Source organism: Molossus molossus, unplaced genomic scaffold, assembly GCF_014108415.1.
Source record: "Molossus molossus isolate mMolMol1 unplaced genomic scaffold, mMolMol1.p scaffold_m16_p_11, whole genome shotgun sequence".
Lineage (NCBI taxonomy): Eukaryota > Metazoa > Chordata > Mammalia > Chiroptera > Molossidae > Molossus > Molossus molossus.
This window is the reverse complement of record NW_023425346.1, coordinates 34,562,594-34,580,115: the sequence shown is the minus strand read 5'-3', so window position 1 is coordinate 34,580,115 and position 17,522 is coordinate 34,562,594. Positions and strand designations below refer to the sequence as shown.

The 17,522-nt window shown below is 41.1% G+C and overlaps 1 protein-coding gene across 3 annotated transcripts in view; it reads left to right on the top strand.

Moving 5' to 3' along the window:
* Positions 1 to 17,522, top strand: part of NEB (nebulin) — a 194,532-nt gene that overhangs the window by 159,242 nt on the left and 17,768 nt on the right. For 2 of the 3 annotated variants that reach the window (XM_036253261.1, XM_036253260.1), the window contains exons 101-116: positions 497 to 601; positions 689 to 799; positions 1,503 to 1,613; positions 2,092 to 2,193; positions 2,301 to 2,405; positions 3,853 to 3,957; positions 6,735 to 6,845; positions 7,396 to 7,500; positions 8,283 to 8,387; positions 9,669 to 9,773; positions 10,698 to 10,808; positions 11,215 to 11,325; positions 11,891 to 12,004; positions 12,792 to 12,896; positions 15,668 to 15,772; positions 16,861 to 16,965. In XM_036253261.1, coding sequence (XP_036109154.1) covers positions 497 to 601; positions 689 to 799; positions 1,503 to 1,613; positions 2,092 to 2,193; positions 2,301 to 2,405; positions 3,853 to 3,957; positions 6,735 to 6,845; positions 7,396 to 7,500; positions 8,283 to 8,387; positions 9,669 to 9,773; positions 10,698 to 10,808; positions 11,215 to 11,325; positions 11,891 to 12,004; positions 12,792 to 12,896; positions 15,668 to 15,772; positions 16,861 to 16,965 — 1,716 coding nt within the window. The remainder of the gene's footprint in view (positions 1 to 496; positions 602 to 688; positions 800 to 1,502; positions 1,614 to 2,091; positions 2,194 to 2,300; positions 2,406 to 3,852; positions 3,958 to 6,734; positions 6,846 to 7,395; positions 7,501 to 8,282; positions 8,388 to 9,668; positions 9,774 to 10,697; positions 10,809 to 11,214; positions 11,326 to 11,890; positions 12,005 to 12,791; positions 12,897 to 15,667; positions 15,773 to 16,860; positions 16,966 to 17,522) is intronic. The other variant, XM_036253262.1, reaches the window with a different exon arrangement.

Below are 17,522 nucleotides of genomic sequence, written 5' to 3'. Positions count from 1 at the left end.
GCAGAGCAGGGCAGCAACAGCAGGAAGTTATTAACCCAGGCGACCGTTCTTGACCGTTCTTGTACCACGAGATAACTGACAGCAAGAACTGGGACTCTGAAGGCCTGGCCGGGTTCTATGAGGAAACTAATTCCTGTGTGTGGGATCCTATTCCCCCAGGCGGCAGTGTCCTCGCCTGGAAAGGAGGGCTAAGGGTGCCTCCTGGGCCTTGGGGGAGGGTCAAGTGACATACTTGTAAGTGCTTTGAACTAGGCTCTATGTGTAAAGACTCATCGCGAGGCCCATCTGATTGTTATTAAAACCTCAACTAGCAAGAGATCAAGAAACCCATTACTGCGTATTTCCCAAGATTTCCAAACATCACATCTTTTATTGAGTTTATTATTCCCACTGTGTCAACAGTACTGTTCTCCTAGCTCTATGCAGTGACTCGGGAGCTTAATAAAGACATGCAGGAGACCCAGAGGAGATAAAGATGTTTTTCTCACCCCTGCAGCTGAAATACAAGGAGAAGCACGTCAAGGAAAGAGGAAGCTGCCGTGCTGTGCCCGACACGCCCCAGATCCTCCTGGCCAAGACTGTCAGCAACCTGGTGTCCGAGGTAACCCTCCCGCTGCCCACCTAGTCTGTTTTCATCTCGGGCTACTGCCCAGCCAGACAGTCTGACACTGTCTACGGATTCCCTCAGAACAAGTATAAGGACTACGTGAAGAAGCACTTGGCCCAGGGCTCCTACACGACCCTGCCGGAGACGCCGAACACCATTCGAGTCAAGGAAGTGACCAAGCATGTCAGCGATGTAAGTGACCGGCCCCGGGACACTGAGCAGCCCCAGTGCCGCTTTACCTTGAATCCAGCAAGACTGGAAGTGGCCGTTTTGCTTACAGACATTTCCCTTTATCTCATTTCACTCTCGCCCTCAGTACCGGTCTGTGAATTTTGAACTCTGGTTTCAAGGACAACTCCTATTTATTAGCTTTCCAATGTTGGCAACTGTGGCAGATGTGGGGTTTGCCCCGGGACATGTTATCTAACAATATGTTACTAACCTACTATTCATAAGGGGAGAAAAGACCCTAGATGAAGATTGGCCTCCCCTACCATTAAACGGCTGAACAACTTTAGAGAAGTAAAATCACCTCTTTGTAGCTCGGTAACCTCTGCCCAGCATGTATGTCCTAATCATTAATACTTTAATCATCATGGTAGCATATTTTATGAGCCCTATATGGTTCCATATATTTTTAAAAGGTAGAAATGGTGCATGAAAGAGCTTAAATTCCCTGTGGTCATTTCTCCAAAAATGGGTGTGCGGTTCCAATGTTGGGTGACGGGACAGAAAGGACAGGGAAGAACTAGAATAGGGACCAGACCCCTGAATTCCAGACTAATCCGAAAGGGGGAGCCCTGGGTGTTCCTGGAGATCTTCTCAAAGTTCTAGAAGTAAATCCACTCTGTTCTGAGCTACCCCTGCTCACATACGTAAGTCTGGCTCTTTTTAGACAAATTACAAAAAGAAGTTTGTCAAGGAGAAAGGGAAGTCCAACTACTCCATCATGCTGGAGCCCCCAGACGTCAAGCACGCTATGGAGGTGGCCAAGAAGCAGAGTGACGTAAGTTTCTCTTTTCAACTCTCTCGGGATTTCAAATTGGTATACGCGGGTTCTGGTCGCCCTAATTTCTGTATCTTCTAGTTTAATAAATATGGTAGTGGTATTAGTTGGGCTTTAATATAAAGGTTCTGCCCTGGCCGGTTTGGCTCAGTGGTTAGAGTGTCGGCCTGCGGTCCAGAGAGAACCGGGTTTGGTTCCCACTAAGTGCGCGTAACTCAGTTGCAGTTTGTCCCCGGCCCTGGTTGGGTCGTGCGGGTGGCGGCCACCCGATGTGTCCCTTTCATGTCAATGTTTCTCTCTCTCTCTTCTTCTCTCTCCCTCCCGCTCTATCTGAATAAAAAAATGGAAAAATGTCCTCGGGAGAGGATAAAAATAAATAAGTAAATTAAAAATAAAAAGGTTCCTTATACTTAATGAGGACTTCGGAAAGAAAGCATATCTCTCAAAAGAGTAAACATTGTTTTTTTCCCATATAAAGGTCGCCTACAGAAAAGATGCCAAAGAAAACCTGCATTACACCACAGTGGCCGATCGGCCCGACATCAAGAAGGCCACGCAGGCAGCCAAGCAGGCCAGTGAGGTAAAGATGTGGTTAAAATGTACCCGGTCCCAGTGATCACTGCCAACAAGGAGTCCGTGGCACCACCACCTAGAATGTATTGCCCATTTGGGTTTCCTTTGATCCAGGTGGAGTACAGAGCCAAGCACCGGAAGGAGGGCAGCCACGGGTTAAGCATGCTCGGTCGCCCGGACATTGAAATGGCCAAGAAGGCAGCCAAGCTGAGCAGCCAGGTAATGCAAATGGGCAAGAGCAGCTGTCGTGTGAGGAGATTTAACAAACCCTGCAGGAAGAAGTGATTCCTTGGAGGAAAGTGCAATATTAGCCACCAAAGAACGCTGGGTCTTTAATAGCACTGCAAAGCTTTGAAATGTTGTACCAGAAAAAGTGTGCCAAGGACCTTCTTTCTTGTTTCCAGCTAACGTCTCTAGGCCTTTCTTTTTCTCCACTTTTCCATTTATGGGTATGTGTCTAGGTGTTTGAGCGTTTAGCTATCTTCATGTGACAAAAACATCAGCTCGTGAGCTCCTTTTGGAACCTCTCTCTGGGCACTGAGCACTACATCCCAAGGGTTTGATCCATACTTAACTCACCTGTGGGATCTTGTTAACATGCAAGTGTCATAGAATTCTAACTTCTAGAATCCAACTAGATACAGTACCTTTATTCTTTATTTCAACGTCCGTATATTAAATGCCTGGGCTAGGGACTAGGGATGAGTAGATGTCCTCAGACTATATATCCATGGATAAATTAAGTACAGTAAAGGTGATAAATTTTTAATCAAGGTATACACAGGATGCTGTGCAGGAATGCTTCATTCTAGCATATTTCATATTATTGAGAAGATAGACTCAAATATGTGTTTCCCAAATATGGTTGCCCCATTACCTAATTTTCCTTGTTAGACCAATGATCTAGAATACTCTTGAATTATGACAGATTTTCAGACTTTAGCTCAGAATATCTTATTTCTTCTCCAATTTGGAGGTCCTACCTTCTTCTTCATTGTTTGTTCTCGCAAGTATCTGTTTAAAGAAATAGGTTTGGGGTACATTCGGTTGTTGTGTGTATGACTTTCAGCAATAGCATATATGGGGCTCCAATCTTTTGGGAGATATGAAGTAGTGATATCAAGTGACAAAACAAGTCATAATTATGAAGAGGCAAAAGGTGCAGATGGATGATGACAAGCAAATATGACCTTTTAAAGTTTTTTAATGTAAAACTCCTATGCAATGATTTTATTATAAGTTAATGGAATTGTACAAGCATTTGAGACTAAGATATGAAATCACCAACAAAATAAACAACAGTGCAAGCTCTAAAAGTAATGAAATATAACAAGAACTTTTTAATGTAAAATTTTTTAATGTTTTTAAATTTTCCAAGGTCATATCATTATCAAGTTAAAAACAAAGAAATGACAATGATGTTGAAATATTGAAGACTTTGCTGTTTTTAAAAATCAAGAGGCTCATATTTCTAATTCTAAGTGAATGCTATGATGTGGAGAATAAGACCTAACCATATCCTTTTATGAGCTCACCTCTTGGGTTTACTTCCTGTGAAAGGCTTGCCTTGGGATTTACAGCTTCATGGTGTGACCCTGGCCCAACAGGGCTTCACCTGTACTTGGGCCCTCTGCATTCTGACTTTGCTGTCTCGCTGGCACCCTAGGCAGAATACCTCAAAGGCCAAAGGAGAGGACACGGGCACGGCGCTGCATCTTATGACACCCCTATGATGAGGCATCTTAAGAAAGTTAATGCACTCATCAGTGATGTAAGACTGGCACCATCAAGCCGAGATCTCTGTCTTTCTCTTTTTCTTGTCGAGTTTCCTAGCCTTGGTCAGGGGACTGACCAAGTTGCACTCTTTTCTGTTGAGTTTGTGTTGGAATGTGGAGAATGCTGTGGAAATTTGTCAAAGACTATACTTTTGCACACACCCATCTTTTCTTGCATGAAGCATTCCCCCTGGAACATACCACTTAGACTAGGAAGATAGACTAGTCTAACTTGTAATGATATGACCTTGGACATGGCCTCACCGTGTACTTTGGGTTGCTGACAAAAATCAATGTAAAAGATGAAATGAAAACAAATGAAGAATCTCATCTTCAACCACATAAAGAAAACCTCTGCTGATGGCCATTGCTGATGTTTCATACATCTGAGACTGGCACTTAATACAGTCTCTCCGTTCTGGCAGACTATGAACTCACAGTTCTTTCACCCTTTGTTTTACAGTCTCAGTAGCAAGGAATTTTATAATTCTTGGGCCTGTTCTTCAGTCTTTAGAAGTACTAATTCCTTGATAAGGAGCTGAACAGTTGGATGTTAGACCTTTAATTAAACATTGAAAGAATAATTGATTTGAGACCTATACTGCATCCATATAAACCAGTAACTGAGCCTGGTGGAATTATAAACAATTATAATTGTGTTGCACTTGCTGATACATGGCGTTGCATGGTCACCTCTTAGGCTTCCATGATCAACAAGAAAAAGAAGGCATTAGCATTCCATAATGCACATATATGTAGTTTTACTACTCACTGCCTGGTCCTAGACTATACTCACTGTCTAGTCCAAGAATTCCCGGAGTCCTAAATTTGATGTCGGTCTCTATCTTTCAAAATGTAGTAAGTGCTTCTCAAGAAGATCTAGTCAAACAGGAAGGCCTTTTTGTGCTGAACTCACTTCTATAGGCTGCATTCGCCTGGGGGCCTTTGTGTAGGAAAGGGAGGCCGAGATTTTTTTTTTTTTTTAATTAAAAAGTTGAAAATTTAAGTTTACTTGAAATTAACAGAAGAAAAAGATATCGAAGTGAGACCAATGGATCTGCTGCTTGTCAAGTAAATATTTCTTCAGAAACAAGTTATTTCTTAAAAGATAGAAAGAGGAATCTAAGGTACTTCTATAAAAAAAAGTGAATTTTATTCTCATCTACGATGGGCATTTGCAACATTTCTTTCTCAGTCTGGTTTACTTTACTTTTTTGTGTTTCACAGCTCTGGGGATTAACCCTAGTCTTATGGGTTTCTATATCCCTTAGGAAAAGTTTCCTTTTGGTCCAGACACCGGCTCACCACCTCTGACTCTCTTCGTTTTTTTATTTTAAGGTTGCATTTTTTTTCCAGAGAGGAGCCATTGCGCATTTACTTGCATTCCCTTTTCTTTCTATGTTGTGTTTCTCCTCTTTCGTCGTGTGTCTGTCTCTGTGTGCCTGCATCACATGGTACTGATTGTGCATGCTTATGTGTTCCTATGCATTTCCACTGTAGGTTTATTCAGAACTGAGTGTCAGACTTGTGGATGCATTTTCTCTGCAGTGGCAGGTTTCATTGTTCTTAGCATTTGAGTGGTCTCATTTTGTGCTGTCCTTCTGAATATGTAAAGTTGTGGGGAAGTGAAGTAATGTGATGAAGCATGGGGGGTGCTGGTTTTAAATGTCTGCAGAGTGAAATATCTGGGTGACTGGGTCCTGGTGTGCTAAGTGAATGAGCGAGTCTTTCATTACCAATAGCAGAAATTCTAGATTTGCTAGAGAGTCCAATGTTGCCCTTTTAGCTGGCTAACATCTAGAGATAGCTCATTTTTCATGCTTCTTAAGAGTGAATAACTCGGGGAGTTCTACCTGTGCACTTAATCCTACAATAATCTTGACAAAGGCATTAGTCTATTTTTTAGTAAGGAAATGTTTCTGTCAGTTTCATTTTTTTCTGTTGAATTTTCTTATGACTGAACCATCTTGTTTAGCTGTTTTGACTAATGACTTTAGGCATAATGACTGTTCTTCCTTTTACTCAATCAAATCACATTTACTAAGCAACTGTTAGTGCCAGGCATTATGCTTATTTTTTTTTAATTGAAGTAATTTAGTCCTTTGCATGGTCTTACTTTTATATATCCTAAAAGAATATTTTATCCAACTTTTTCATTATTCTAAGGTAGCTCACTTCTTTCTTCCAGTCTGCAATGACGTAGAAGCCATTAACCCCCAAACTTTGTTATTACTCAGAAGATATGTCATTTTTTGCCAAGTTTAAAAAACTAAAATGATGTAGCCAAAGTACTATTTTAAAATAACAATACATTCTCCTAATTTAACAGATTCCTGACATCTCATCCTTCTTGACCACTGACAACCTCTCTTGGAATTCCTTGCAATAGACCTCAAATACTTTCCGTTTTTCTAGTTAGGAGGGCCCAGGTACTCCAAATCAGTGACATCAGATCATTTCTCTGAATTTAGCTTAATGCAATTCCACTTATTTTTGTTTTGCATTAAAAAGAGGTGATTATCTTTCATACCTCTGGATAATCTGAAAGTGAGCAAAGCAAGTTATATATCACTGGATCTTATTCTTGATCAACTGTTGTCCCAACCTAATTACTAATAGTACCCCTTTCACTATTAAAAGTGTCCTAGTTTGGTTAGCAAATTATATGATCACTTTATAACACATATTCTTTTGCATTTATATCTCCTTCATTCCTCAGTTCTCAAATTAATTTATGTTCAGGAGTAATTTGAATTTTTGCATTTGCTGTTAGGTTAAATACCGAGAAAATTTCGACAAAGAGAAGGGCAAGACACCGAAATACAATCCAAAAGACAGCCAGCTCTACAAAGTCATGAAAGATGCTAATAATCTCGCAAGTGAGGTATGTTTTTAAAATTGTGATAAAATATATAACGTGAAATTTGTCATTTTAACTATTTTTCCAGGCATTAGTTACACTCATGTCCAGCTACTACCATGACTTCCAAGACTTTTTTATCTCCCCAAATAGAAACTCTATATTAAGCAAATAACTTTCCCTTTTCCCCACTGGTAATCTCTAATCTACTTTGTGTTCCTATGAATTTGCCTATTAGAGATTCATATAAGAGGAATCATACAATATTTGTCTTTTTTGTCTGGCTGATTTCACCTCACATAATTTTTTCCAGGTTCATCCATGTTGTAGTGTGAATCAGAATTGCATTCTTTTTTTATGGCTAAATAGTATTCCATTGTATGGATAAACCTTTTGTTTATTCATTCACCCGTTGATGAATTGTGTTGTTTCCACCTTTTGGCCACATGAATAAGGAATATCTTTTTGTTACCCTTTGCAGCGTTTGTTTCGGGATGAGTCTTACTATGGTTTCCACTTGTACTGGTTACCATTTCCCATGTACGTAACATCCTTTATTCCTCCTAACATACAGGTTAAATATAAGGCTGACCTGAAGAAACTTCACAAACCTGTGACTGACATGAAGGAGTCTCTGATAATGAATCACGTCCTGAACACAAGCCAGCTCGCCAGTTCCGTAAGCGCCAACACTTGCTCCAGAAACAGCTTGTTCCATCCACTAGCAGTTCGATGCCTTCTCTGGGCTCACCCAGTCCCCTTCCCTGCCACCCAGACGCGAGGCCCATTAGAAAGCTCTTCTCTTGTTTGAGTGCATGCTTCCAAATTACAACACTGACCTACAGCTTCTCACGACTGTAGCACCTCTCGGAATATAAAAAAATGTTTTTCTACTTAGAATATTTAAAAAATTTTTTTTCAATTAACCAATCCCTTCCCTCCTTTAAAGGACCTCTTTTACTTTTAACTTTTCACTCTAAAACCTAATTTGGCCCTGGCCGGTTTGGTTCAGCCATTAGAACGTCGGCCTGGGGACTGAAGGGTTTGATTCTGGTCAAGGGCACATACCTGGGTTGCAAGTTCAATCCCCAGCCCCAGCTGGAGTCATGCAGGAGGCAACCAATCAATGTGTCTCTTGCATCGATGTTTATCTATCTATCTATCTATCTATCTATCTATCTAGGAATCAATGGGAAAATATCCTCAGATGAGGATTAACAACAATAACAAAAAAATCTAATTTGAATGGGCCATATAGCCTAAGTGCTTACATCCTGTATTAACTGACAATGCTGAGCATGGATCTTCATCTTTTAAAACTTTTTCTTAACCCCTAACTAGTGTTCGTTCATTTTGATCTGGCCTTGCTGCTGCTGCTGTGTGAATGTCTGATCTAAAGGGGACATTCAGGATGCTAAGCAGCCTTCACACCAATGTGCCTTTCTGCCCCCTTCCCCTCAGTACCAGTACAAGAAAAAGTACGAGAAGAGTAAGGGCCACTACCACACGATACCCGACAACCTGGAGCAGCTCCACCTAAAGGAAGCGACAGAGTTACAGAGTATCGTAAGTTCAAGACTGACCTTTTCCCTGATGCTCATTCATCTAGCGTCAGAAACTTTTGTGGATTTCCTCTAGGGTAGTAGTTCCAGTTTTAATAACTATTGCTTGAAAAAAAATGTCCAAAGATATAAGGGGCTTTGAATTCAGTAACATTTTGAAACACACTTTTATGTTATAAGTGATAACAGCATCAGCATGCACTGAAGAAACAATGCATGTACATGTAATGTGTGGAGTCAGGTTACTGACTGGTACTGGATGCCTAAGATTGTGCTATAAGGGAGACCACCCCTCACAATAACCCCGGTGTGCCCCCATGAGCCTGCATCACAGGTTAGGAAACAATGGATGATAGGGAGGCTTAGGAAGATTTTAAGCAAGGAAGTGATATGATCAGATCTACCAATGAAGTATTCTCTGGGTATTTTAAAAATTGTAAAACAGTGAAGGAAAGAACTCAGAGAAGGAGCTTGCAGTCACATGACCTCCTATATTACAAATTCAGCATTATTAAGGTCCCCTGTTAGGCATTAACCAAGAGGGCTACATTACTGGAAATGTCCCCATGTCATCTATGAAGCAGCACGTGCCACTGGGCCTCTATGTGTTGCTACAATAAAAAGAGCAGATATTGAGCGTTGCCACTAAGAGGCAGCATGAGCAAGGGCCTCTGCCCTTTTATCCCCTGAAGATAAGGAGATTATATTGGTAAAATAGTGTTGGGGGAGGGGGACCTAGAGAATGTCATATTTATTAGTAAGTCAGTCAACATGTAAGCTAGTTTTTATTTTTATACCAATTATGTTGGTTGCATTACACACGTGACCATTTATGACCCAGATAGAATTATTAACCTGTCAAGGTGCATGTATTATCTATCAAATCAAGACCCCAGTTGTCTGATAACAGTTCTTATGAAAGAAAAGCTGGATATTTTTTCAAATCAGAAATGTTGACTAACACCATGGTTCACATCTACACAGTTCCAATCTTGGCCAACCTCATCTATGGGGGATCGTCCCCATGAGCGGCCTCGCCTCAGTGTTTCACTCTGCTGACCCTTCTGCAGTGATCTCCCGTCTCGATGAACTGAACAAACGTCCTGATTGTGCCTTGCAGCATGTTTCCCCCAGGCAGCAATAAACAGCTTCTGAATCTGTCTTGAGTGGCGCAGATACCAACCCATTGGACATAATCTATCAATCGAAAATTACTATCCTTAAACTGCTATCTGTCTACAAGTTGATCTGAGGAGAGATATCTAATAAGGCTTTTCATCACTAGGTGAAATACAAAGAAAAGTATGAAAAGGAACGAGGAAAGCCCATGTTGGACTTTGAAACACCAACATACATCACCGCCAAAGAGTCTCAGCAGATGCAAAGCGGGGTGAGTCCTACAAAAACACACCACACAACAAACACACCATCAACCTGACGAAAACATGCTCTGCCTACAAATGTATTCAGCCTTCTGTTATCCAACAGTGGTAGATGAGGGGATGCTTTAATATGTGACCACTAAAATCCTATGGTCCAGTTATCAAAAATGTTCTGAGTGGTAAAATTTACCATATGTTTTTTAAACTATCACTTGTATAGAATTAGAACATAGTAAACTATTCCTAACACTGAAAGAAATTATTGAATATAATTTTTTTTTCATGAATGAAACATTCCCTCTGCATAGACTTACCATCAGTTTTTGGATTGCTCTTCTCTTGATAGGGAGCTCCAAGCCACACAAAAGGAGACTAGTGATCAAGGTGTTTATCAAAACAGTGAAAGTCAAGGTGCCATAATTCCTATTTTAGAAATGTTAGCTGAGGCATCTAAAAATAATTCTGTCCACATAATCTATTTAGTGGTTAAAATAATAGATCGTGATTATGAAAAAAACCAAGCTTGTATTTGGAGCCCTCAGGCTCTCTTCCTCTGGGTTGTTTTATTGTTTTCCCTTGAGTCACTTACTTCTAATTCAGAAGTAAAATCTTTTGTTGCCTTAAGAACAACGTCATCAGCAGAGATGGCAGAGGATGTGTGGGTCCCCTTCTGCTGGCGTGGAGGGCCAGCCCCAGTCACCAGTGGACTGCAGGGCCCAGGCCAGCTTTTCAACCTCTGCATTTGCTCTGGACAAAATGTTTCCAAAACAAAGTATTTCCAGACATGTTTCAAATATGTGACCATCAGCAGAACGATGATCAAGTTAAGAGGCCAACATAGAAAGAAAATGTACTGTTTTGTCTTAAGATTGAGACATAAAGACTAATAAATATTTTTTTCTTAACTTGTCTTTCCTTCCTACTCATATTAGAAAGAATATAGGAAAGAGTATGATGAGTCCATCAAAGGCAGAAACCTGACTGGCCTGGAGGTCACGCCCGCTTTGTTACATGTCAAATATGCAACCAAAATAGCCAGCGAGGTACTGCCCAGTTAGTCTTGTCTTTCCCTCTTGATACAAATAACTGCACTAATGCCACTCACCAATATGTTCCTCCTACTGTTTTTACCACCACCTAACTTTGCGGGTTTCAAGTTGGGTTCACATTTGGTCACCTAGTCTATGACCCATGTTAATTCTTCTAGTTTTTTCGTTGAATACCTAATAAAATGTGCTTACCTTACATTCTGTTAATTTCTACTTTTTGAATTGAATATTTAATACTCACTGATGAAGCTCATACCCTGCTTTTATTGATATCTCTATTACTAAACTGCAATTGTTTGGAATTGGAAAGGTTTTTTATCTGTTGGGTTTTTGACTCTTTACCTGAGAGGAACTATCCAGGATTTCTGGTCATCATTGCTGCTTTTAATTTGTGATACAGAAAGAGTACAGGCGAGATCTAGAGGAAAGCATCCGTGGGAAGGGTCTCAGTGAAATGGAAGATACTCCCGACATGATAAGAGCAAAGAACGCCACTCAAATCCTCAACGAGGTGGGTCCACAGCCAATTGCATGCACATAATTTACAGAGCATGTTCTCCTTCCCAGCCAAGTCACACAAACACACACACACACACATCCAAAGAGATGAGAAGAGAGTTTTTAAATTTCAAATTCCATAACCAACATGATTATTTCCATTTAATAAAATATATCTTGATTTCTAATGAGTTGATATTATAATAATCTTTGTCTGTAGTGACCATTGCTATCATAACCTCTTTATCTAATATTATTTGATTTGACCTTGATCCATTTGGTGTGCTCCTTTAAATAAAAACACCACATGGGAGTGCTGTGCACCAAAGTTTAATCCTGGTTGCTACCAAACCAGATTTAAAGTTTGCTTTATACTCTAATTTTCTAAATAGAGGATGCAAAAGTGTTCAAAAGGAGGCCTTAAAGTAGATTTCGGTGGTCACCACTGCCTCTTACCAGAGGGAAGGATGAACACTAGCAATTAAAGTGGTATGTTATGTGGATTTGTATTCACTGTGCACATTTAATACCTAATTGTGGGAGTAAGGTAACTTTTTTATTTTTTAATGCTACTATAGAAAGAATATAAGAGAGACCTGGAGCTGGAAGTCAAAGGAAAAGGCCTGACCGCTATGGCCAATGAAACGCCTGACTTTATGAGGGCCAAGAATGCTACTGACATTGCCAGTCAGGTAAGTGTCACTATTTCATGTCAGTCTTTCAGAAAAGGAGCTGTGATCGCAAGGACACACATTGTCCTTCCGTTATCTTACTTGTTGGTCAATGACAGTCAAGTGCATGTAATGTCATTCTTCAACATCCGCCTGGTGAATCCATTCTAATAAAAGGATCAGGGACCTTTGCCAGGCCTGCTTCCATCTGCCTTCCTGAGTCTGTAGCCACAGGAGATATTCAGAGCAAAGGGCAGAAGTTGGGGAACCAAATAGCTGCTTGGAGACAGTGTAGGCTCTCTGATGTCCTGGCCTTGTTTCTTAGTCAATACACTCCTCCTTGGGCATCAAGAATTCCTTGCTTAGAATATTTTGGGAGTTCTTTCTTTCCCTCCTTTCAAGGCCTAAATTTAAATCACAGTTTTTAAGTATCCCACATTGTCTCATAGTGGTTGGTATGGGTCCTTGGCTTACTTGTCCTGCCCCCTGCTCTTATTTATGTAAACAATCCATGCCTTACTATCAGCTGATTATCTCTCTTATTTCCTGTTACCTCTCCCTCTTCCCTTCCTTCCCCCTCTTCTGTTTCCATGCCCAACTAACATAGCCTTTCAACAGCTAGAACTCATTCTTTCTGAATTTCACTCTTTAGTATAGAGCTATAAACATAATAGGAAAAATGTCTGTTGATTGGGAAATGAATAAATTTTTTTGGAAAAGAAATATCGATCACCTATTAATCAAATTAAACCAACAAGTGTTGTGCACATTGTAAACATTTACCCAATTGTTGGGTGTTCTTTTGCAGATTAAGTACAAACAATCAGCAGAAATGGAAAAAGCCAATTTTACTTCTGTGGTTGATACTCCAGAGATCATTCATGCCCAGCAAGTTAAGAACCTTTCAAGCCAGGTAAGGACTTTCACCAGGATGCCACTCATTGACCCCAATCATGAAGAACAACATCTTTCCATTAATTCATAAGGACATTCTTTCAAGTCACAATTTTGCCCAATAAAAGAGAAAGGATTTATCTGCAATGCAAGTTTGAGTCAAAGTTTAGATTTTTGCATCAGAATTACAACAAATTATATGAGATAATCTTAAACTACTGAAGAACTCTTACATAGAATCCATCTTTAATGAATCAATATTTTAACATCCAAAATCTCTTGTAATGTAGATGTAAAATTTGTCTTCAAATCTGGAAGAAATAAAGTAGACAGTCCACATTTGGATTATCAATGATTTCTTTAACAAGATTGAGATTATGTCATCAATGCTAACCTCACAATCTAACCCTGATTCCTCCCATAAGGAGTAACTCTCCATTGTCCAACAAATAGAGAGAAGAAGAAATGTAGGATGTCCTCCATTTGTTTACATCTTCCATATTAGCAGGAGTCTGCAATTTATTTGAGTAGTTCCAAATTAGAAATTTTGCTGTCTTCTGACCAATGAGTTCTAAAACAGTAGTTATCTGACATGGCTATGCTTTATAAACACCTGGGAATGTAGGTTTTACCGGTTCCACCCTTGAATTTTGAAGCTAGTAAATCTGATGTAGGCCCTGGAAATCTGTTTTGTTTATTTATTTGTTTGTTTTTAATCCCCACAGATGATAACTTAATGACAGTAGGTTGGAAGAATCATGATTTAAAGACTTTATTAGCAACATATAATTTTAAATCATAAAGTGAGACAAAATATAGTTATCACCAGTATAGCTTAATTAGGAAGCAAATATATTCAAATTGGGAGAATTGAACCTCTTATTTTGGAGGTGAGAGGTGGGGAATTTGATTAGCAAAATTATATGGATCCCAAACTACCACGTTGTGTTTATTGGGGGAGCCAGTGAAGCCAAAATCCTTGGTGCTGTGGGAGGCTCACCAGCCAAATAACCTCAGCCTTCTGATCTTGTTAATTTTTAAGGAAAACCTCAGCCAGTGGACCTTTCCAGGGAGGGATTAGTTCACTTAATCTGCTCCTGTGTGCCTTCCCAGGCCTCTCCAGGGCTAGTTCCCCAACGCCTAAAATATGGCCAGGCTGGTTACGTCCTTCCCAGTTCAGATCAGAATTTCCCTCTGGGTATTGGAATGGTGTCTATGCTTTCCACAAAACTACTTCTCAGTTTCCACTGGGGAGTATGTATTTTATAACTTATAAATTTCATACTTGGGGGTTAATGCAAGTAGTGTGAGCTGACCCACAAATTCAGGATAATATTCTGATACTCTTTTATGCCAGGAGGTCTGGGACTCCCTCCTCTCAGAATGCTTCTAAATATTCTGTGCAAACTGACCACTCCTCTTAGGAACTAGCGCTAGCTCTGCAAACCAGTTAAAACCGCTTTTGCTAAAGAAAAGGAAGTCTGGTTCTTTCTCTTACCCAAGACAATGAGAACTCTCTGCCTTCCATTTGCATAACTAAGAAGAGTCATTCCAGTGACTTTCTCCTGCAGGAAACATCTGTTCCCAGTGAACTTCCCTTTCCTTCCAAAAACATCTGTTCTAACTGGCTTCTTACATGAACAAAATCCAAGCCAAAACCTCTTATTGGCTGAAACTGCGTCTCGTTTGTTGTTCTTGAGGAGATTAAAATTGTCAACACTTGTAAATGTAATTTGTCTACAGAATGGGGGCAAAAGTAGGTTTACAGTTGTTTGTGTGGAAAACAATACAGTGATTAATAAATAATAATACAAGAATAAACTGTTTTACGTGTTCACAACCGTAAATGTACATATGCCCCACCGTGTGATACGATTTAGGTAGCTAAAGATACGCATAGAGGGAATAGTCTTATCCCCATGACAAAAGCACCTGGCCTCTTCCCCAGCCCTCAGCCCCGCACACCCACACTTGCCTGAAAAGTGGCAGAAAGCAGAGCTAAATAAGAGACAGAGGAAAGTGAAGGGCTGAGTGACAAGCAATGAAGGGGAAATCAGGCTCTAAGGCAGAGAAAGTGATCTCCTTTTTTAAGACTGGAGATGATTAGTTTAGTCCTGGAGGCGGACAGCGGAGATGTCTGGGGCAGACCAGCCCCTGTGGGCAGTCTCTCCCACCAAAGGCTGAGCGAGGGCAGGACAGCCCAAGAAAAGCGATGCTTGGCTCTGAGAGTCCTTGGCCAGTCAGTTGGCTGGTCAGTCGGTCGTGGTGGTGGCCCCAGGCCAGTTTCTGCAGTGTCCGACGGGTGTTCTGGAAGCCCCCGCTGGTCCTGCCTGCCTCTTCTGTCCTGTAGCCAGCAGCCTGACCACCTGCTCATGGCTCAGCAAAAATGTCCTTGTCACCAACCAAGGCTGGTTTTCAGGAGGCCTTGTTGATGGCTTCTAGCCCCCTGCTTTTCCACCTGCCTGTTGAATAGTCTGGCTCCATCCAGTTCACCGTGGGCATCCCTGTCTCCACGCTGGCTGTCTCTTCCCTCGTGTGGACCAGCCAACAAGCACCTTCCTCCGCCAGCTCTGCCAGGAGCTGGGTCCCATTAAATACCAGGCTTGGTCCTCCAGGAAAGAGAGAGCATGGTGCACTCACTGCGAGAGCTCTGCTTTATCCAGACCTGACTCCTGAACAGCCAACAAAGTGCAGAAGACTTCCTCTGCTGAGCAGAAAGGGCTGTTTTAGGTTCCACCGGGTCATCTCCCTGTGGTGTTCACCATCCTGATTTTTGGAATCTGTTCCCAGAAAAAGTACAAGGAAGATGCAGAGAAGGGCATGTCCTACTATGAAACCGTTTTGGATACCCCAGAGATGCAAAGAGTTCGGGAGAACCAGAAGAACTTCAGCCTCGTAAGTTTTTGTTGAATCTATGACCCCGCCCACTGGTGCCTGGGATGTGGCAGGGCAAGGAGGCTGCCTCCGGGCACACACTTGGGCATCCCCCCTGCAATGGGGCCATGGAGCAGCCCCCCACGGCCCCCATCCTCTGCCCGGGAAATGTGTGTGCCATTCTTCTCCAGACTCACCTCATACTTCAACCCGGTCAAAGCATGAAAGACCCATCTGTTGCTTTCTTTGTGACTTCTGTCACGAATGTGAACTATCACCATTTTTTATTAGTGGCAACATCTGTCTTTTTCACAGTTGATTCTAGGTAAGGTACACATTGGGGAAAAAAACAAAACTAATTTGACATGTTACAAGTTTTAGGCTTTTAAAAAAATTAGTTTTTCCACAGAATTCTTATTAAAGAATTCCCTTTGACTATCAGACCATGATTATTGTGGCACAAACATTTGTTTATTTTATTTTATTTTTTGCTAATTCTCACTCAAGGATATTTTTCCATTGATTTTTAGAGAGTGGGAAGGAGGGAGGGAGGGAGGGAGGGAGGGAGAGAGAGAGAGAGAGAGAGAGAGAGAGAGAGAGAGAGAGAGAGAAACATCAATGTGAGAGAGACACATCAATCAGTTGCCTTCCTCACCACCCCAGCCAGGGATCAAACCTGCAACCCAGGTATGTGCCCTTGACTGGGAATCAAACTTGCAACCCTTAGGTCCAAGGGTCAACACTAATCACTGAGCCAAAACTGTCAGGGCCATAGACAACTTTTTTTATGTTTTCACTGTTTTTTTTTTCAGAGAGAGGAAGGGAGAGAGAGAGAGAAACATCAGTGTGAGAGCGATACATCAATTGGCTGCCTCCTGCACGCCCCCTACTGGGGGTCAAGCATGCAACCTGGGCATGTGCCCTGACCAGGAATCGAATCGGGACCTCTCAGTCCATGCGACAATGCTCAATCTGCTAAGCCACACTGGCCAGGCACATAGACAAATTTTTAAATACAGGATTTTAACTTCCTTTACACAATATTGGACAATTAAAAACATATAAAGCAATGTTGAAATCTTAACAAAATGTTTACTCTTTCTTCATAGCTCCAGTACCAGTGTGACCTTAAAAACAGTAAAGGGAAAATTACAGTTGTTCAAGACACACCAGAAATACTGCGTGTGAAAGAAAATCAGAAGAATTTCAGCTCGGTATATTACTCTTCACATTCCACTCAGTGCTAACCTAATCATTCTATACTCTTTAAAAATATGCTCGCCTCACGTTTATTCAGTCCATTAATGTCTAACCTCCCAGGTAACACTAGCGGTTATTTGGTAAAATTCCCCATAGTTTGCTGTAGAATCATCATTGCAGAGTCCATTTGCATAACAATTTAAATCTGCTAACAAAATAACTCTTCTGTCTTTACATTTTTTTAATCCCACAGCAAGACGCGTTGTCTTGCTCCTGAAAGATGGGTCTCCGTTTGGCCTTGTGATTTCTTTTACTATTCCTCCCCAAAATGACCGACTGACTACATTTCTTTCATGGAATTTTCTATTTCAGATGAGCATGGGTTTTTTAAAATCAACATTTTCTAGTTTTTCTCATTCTTTTTTAGTATGGTATGATAATCTTAAAAGAAATCTCAAAAATCTGGAAAGCGACCCCTTGCTGTTTGTTGGATTGCTGACGTGGAAGCTGTCAGGTGCTCGGGCACCAGAACGTTCTCTAGTGCCTTTTGTTTGCACAGAAGCCATGTTTC